The sequence below is a fragment of the Manis pentadactyla genome, chromosome 10, assembly GCF_030020395.1.
Source record: "Manis pentadactyla isolate mManPen7 chromosome 10, mManPen7.hap1, whole genome shotgun sequence".
Lineage (NCBI taxonomy): Eukaryota > Metazoa > Chordata > Mammalia > Pholidota > Manidae > Manis > Manis pentadactyla.
The window spans coordinates 17,945,011-17,948,819 of NC_080028.1; the positions used below are offsets into that span (position 1 = coordinate 17,945,011).

A 3,809-nucleotide genomic window follows, 5' to 3' on the forward strand; every position below is an offset into this window, starting at 1 on the left:
CAGTATGGAAAGTGTGTGTAGTGGGGAAAAGGAGTAGAAAATGTGTGCCTGGAAGGGAAGGAAGAACACACCCTTACAGGGAGTGTGGAGAGAGCTACCTTCCCCATGCCCACCTCCAACACCATCCATCCTTCCATCCACCCCTGGTGTCCAGGACTTCATCCAGCCCCTTCCACAGTTTCACAATGAGAAACTTGGAATGGGTAAGAGGGGTGGGGAGCTTCTCTTTCTAGTTCACTTTTGGGGATTTTTTTTAATGTAGTCACTTTATCACAAGATTGTGCAGCCATTAATCACCACCCATTTCCTGTGTGAATGTGTAATTTGCAGCATAAAAGGGAAGAAAACCGTCTTTACAAATATAAAGCTTTCTTCTCTTCGTTCATCCCATAGTCATCTGGGGTAGGAAGGCTCATAGCACTTATCTTTGTCATTTCTGCCACTTAGCCTATCTTGCGCCACCCTCTTCTCCCCCACCCACTACTCCTTTTTGACATTTTGATGATAACTTGGACGGAGACACTGGAGTCAAAGAAGACTTGGAGACAACTCATTATTTCCATTTGTAAAAAAGAAAAACGTTTTATTACGAAACTAGTTTGTATAAAACAGGGTTATACATGATTTTTGTAAGTCTGTAATAAAACAGTAAGAAAAAAAAGGCAGTGATAGAAACTTCCCAAAAGGCAACCTCTCAAAACCAACTGGCTGCCACTTTACGTTTGGACAGTAGCTGCATAAACTTTGTTCTTCTTGAAAAGTATTTAATAACATCATTAATACATTAACAAAGTTTCTATAAAGTAAGACACATTGGTGCTGAAGTACATCTGGTGGGCTTTTGATCTCACCTATGAGGAGAGTTCTTTACAAAGCCACATACGGAAAATGGCAGTTGTAAGGTGAACTACACATCTAAAATATGCAGAGGTAATAGCATTACATGTTAAAGTATCAAGATATACACATTTTAAACCATTTGTACAAAACTCTATAAATTTTTTCTCTCTTATGTACAAAAATATCTTAATATATCCCCAAACTGGTTAGGATAGATACAAATAGATTTTTCTTATAATAAAAAAATTCACAAAAGATTGGAAGCATTCTATGATGAAAACGGTAGAAAATATGGTGGGAGAGAGTGGAGCTTGGGGAGGCGACCCCCCACCCCCACCCCCCGCCGCGGAGGATCGTAGTTTCAAAAGACTGAGTTTAACGTAATTTCACTGCAGACAAATGTCCACAGCTTATTAGGATGGGGGATATGGAGACGAAAGACACCAACCCATTTCTAGAAGGCTAAGAAATGCACTTTCAGAGAGAGCAGGGAGGTGACGGCAGGGTGGGAGTTTTATAGCGCGTGTGCTGCTGCCTTCCGCCAGGAGCCCGCTGCTTTTGCATGAGCTGCATTTTGCGCATTGACTCAGGTCCTAGTCTCTCCACATGTCCATGAGTGGTTGGAGTGCAAAGATACTGTTCTGAGCGCATTCGTATTTGGGGAGAGCCTTGCTTCTCAGGCATGCGTCGTTTGATTGGCGTCGGTTGCCTCATTCCACCCCCCGCCCCTTCTTTCCTTCTTCTTTTCTTTTTTTCTTTTTCTTTCTCTCCCTTAAACTTAGCTGACAAGAAAGCTCTAAAGATGCAGGTTGTGCGGTCACCTAGAACAGAAGAAGAAGAGCGGTTAGTGGGAACTTGGCGGCTAGTGGTGGGGGAAATGGAGGTTTGGGGGAGGATCGCTCAGGTAGTGCGCCTCTTTTGACAGCTCCCAGTGCGAGGTTCGCCGGTGTCTTTCCACCTCACGCCTACCCTCCAGTCCTCGGAGACCTGGGCAAAGCCACTCTCCAGAGGTCAATGCTGAAACTTACAAACCAGGATTTGAAACAGACCAACTTTAACAAATCCTTTAAATCAACCCCTCTTCCCATCTCTGTAGAGACAGTCCCCCTTCGACAGACGCTAAGACGGAGGAAAAAGAATGTAGACAAGAAAATACCCCCTGCTCACTCCAGAATGCAACCTACCTGCTTCCAAAGTCCATTCGCACCAGGGCCTGACCAGGCCGAGAACCTCAGAACCAGTTGGTGAAGTCGAGCAGCTCTTGCTCCTCAGGGCTGAGCGGGTCGTAAGAGCCCTCGTCCGACGAGTAGGATGAGACCGGCGAGCCGGCCATGGAGTTCATGTCGTTGGAGTAGTTGGGGGAGATGGTGGGTGACAGGACGCCGGCCTGGAAGGCGGCGCTCACCGCGTCGTGCTCGTCCAGCAGCTGCTGCAGCGCGCGGATGTACTCGACCGCGGAGCGCAGCGTCTCCACCTTGCTCATTTTCTTGTTGGCTGCGCCGTTGGGGACGTGCTCCCGAAGGGTGGCAAAGCCCAGGTTGACCAGCTTGACGCGGTTGCGCTCGCGCTCGTTGCGGCGCGCCACGGCGGCCGGCTGCTGCTGCGGCAGGCTGTAGCCGAAGCCGCTGAAGTTGAGCCGGCGTTTGCAGCGCATCAGTTCGGGCGACGACGAGCGCTGTCGCTTGACTTGCTTGGGCGCTGACTTGTGACCGCCCCCTGAGGGCTGGCCGTCGGCCGCGGGGCTCAGCTGCGGCGCCTGCGGCGGCGGCGGCTGCTGTGCGCTCTGCGCCGCCGCCGCTGCCGCCGCCGCCGCCGCCGCCGCCGCGGCCGTGGCAAAGAAGCAGGCTGCGGGCGGCAGGAAGGGCTGCTGGGGCTGGGGCTGGGACTGCTGGCCGGCGCCACCACCGCTCTCCATCTTGGCAGAGCTCTCCATCCGCAGCGGCCGCCAAGGAGTCGCGGAGTCGGAGCGAGCGGGGACGCGAGGTGCGCGGCGCGCGAGGGGGACACACACAGGACTTGGGAGCACGAACACAGAGGGAAAGAGGGGAGAGATGAAGAGCGAGCCTGGAGGGAAGTTAAAAAAAAAAAATCCCCGGGAGACTTCTTAGGGTGGGAGCAAAGAAGGTGCAAAAGCTCTTCCTCCTCCCCCACTCCTCCCCCCACCCCTCCTCCCTGCGAGGGCTGGCTTCGGGAGCCTCGCGTGGCGCTCGCGTGTGAGGCTGCAGCTAGCGCCTTCGCGTTAAAAAAAAAAAAAAGCAGCAGAAGCAGCAAAAGTCAGTGGCGAGCGAGCTCTGCTGTCTCGCGTTCCTCTCCCCCAGGACTGCGCTCTCTTGCGCCGGGTCTCGTTCTCTCTCCAGCCGTGGCTCCGGCTGTTTTTCGTTTTTTTGTTAACCCCCCTTTCTTTGTAATTTCCTTCTTTCACTCGCCCTCCCTGGCCGGTTCCCTGTCGGTGCGCCTTCCACGTTCCCTGGCCAGAAGTGAGAGAGTGCTGGGCGGCCGGAGTGAGGCCGCCTTTTCAATGGGACACCCAGCCCCACGCGCAGCGCTGGCCCCGCCTCGCCCCCCACTCCCCGCTGCTGCAGCGAGCGGCTGCAGCCCCCACTCCCCCTCCTTCTCCTACACACCCCCCAACTCCCCCTCCAGCCGTCCCCTTCCCCCGCCCGTCCCTGCGCCCGCTCCTTGCAAACGCCCCATTCAGCCTGGATTGTTGTTGCAGTGCGTGCGCCTGGCGCGTGCCGGACTCCCGGCTGAATAAACAGGCTGCGCGCTCAGGGCGGGCTGCAGCCGGGGGTGGCTCAGGAAAGGGGGGGCCGGCGTCGCTGGGGGGGTGAATGGCCCTGGGAATTGGGAGGGGTGTACGTGGAAAGGTTTGGGGTGAAGTGCCCCGGTATTCTCCTGAGAACTTGGAGCAAAGCACAGGGCAGGAAAAGTGTCACGGGGAGGTGTGGAGTGGGGGAAGTGTGGAGTGG

General features: G+C 54.4%; 1 protein-coding gene across 1 annotated transcript; it reads right to left on the bottom strand.

Annotated features, from left to right (window-relative positions):
* Positions 1 to 564: 564 nt before the first annotated feature.
* On the bottom strand, positions 565 to 3,341 carry ASCL1 (achaete-scute family bHLH transcription factor 1). Its single transcript, XM_036891503.2, has 2 exons — positions 2,025 to 3,341; positions 565 to 1,661 (listed from the first exon to the last, which is right to left on the bottom strand). Exon 1 carries the CDS (start codon positions 2,771 to 2,773, stop codon positions 2,072 to 2,074), a length of 702 nt encoding a protein of 233 aa, XP_036747398.1. The 5' UTR covers positions 2,774 to 3,341; the 3' UTR covers positions 565 to 1,661; positions 2,025 to 2,071.
* Between the last annotated feature and the right edge of the window lie 468 nt (positions 3,342 to 3,809).

Bases quoted from the DNA above. Each gene is read 5' to 3' on its own strand.
- ASCL1 (XM_036891503.2), bottom strand. From the start codon at position 2,773: ATGGAGAGCTCTGCCAAGATGGAGAGCGGTGGTGGCGCCGGCCAGCAG.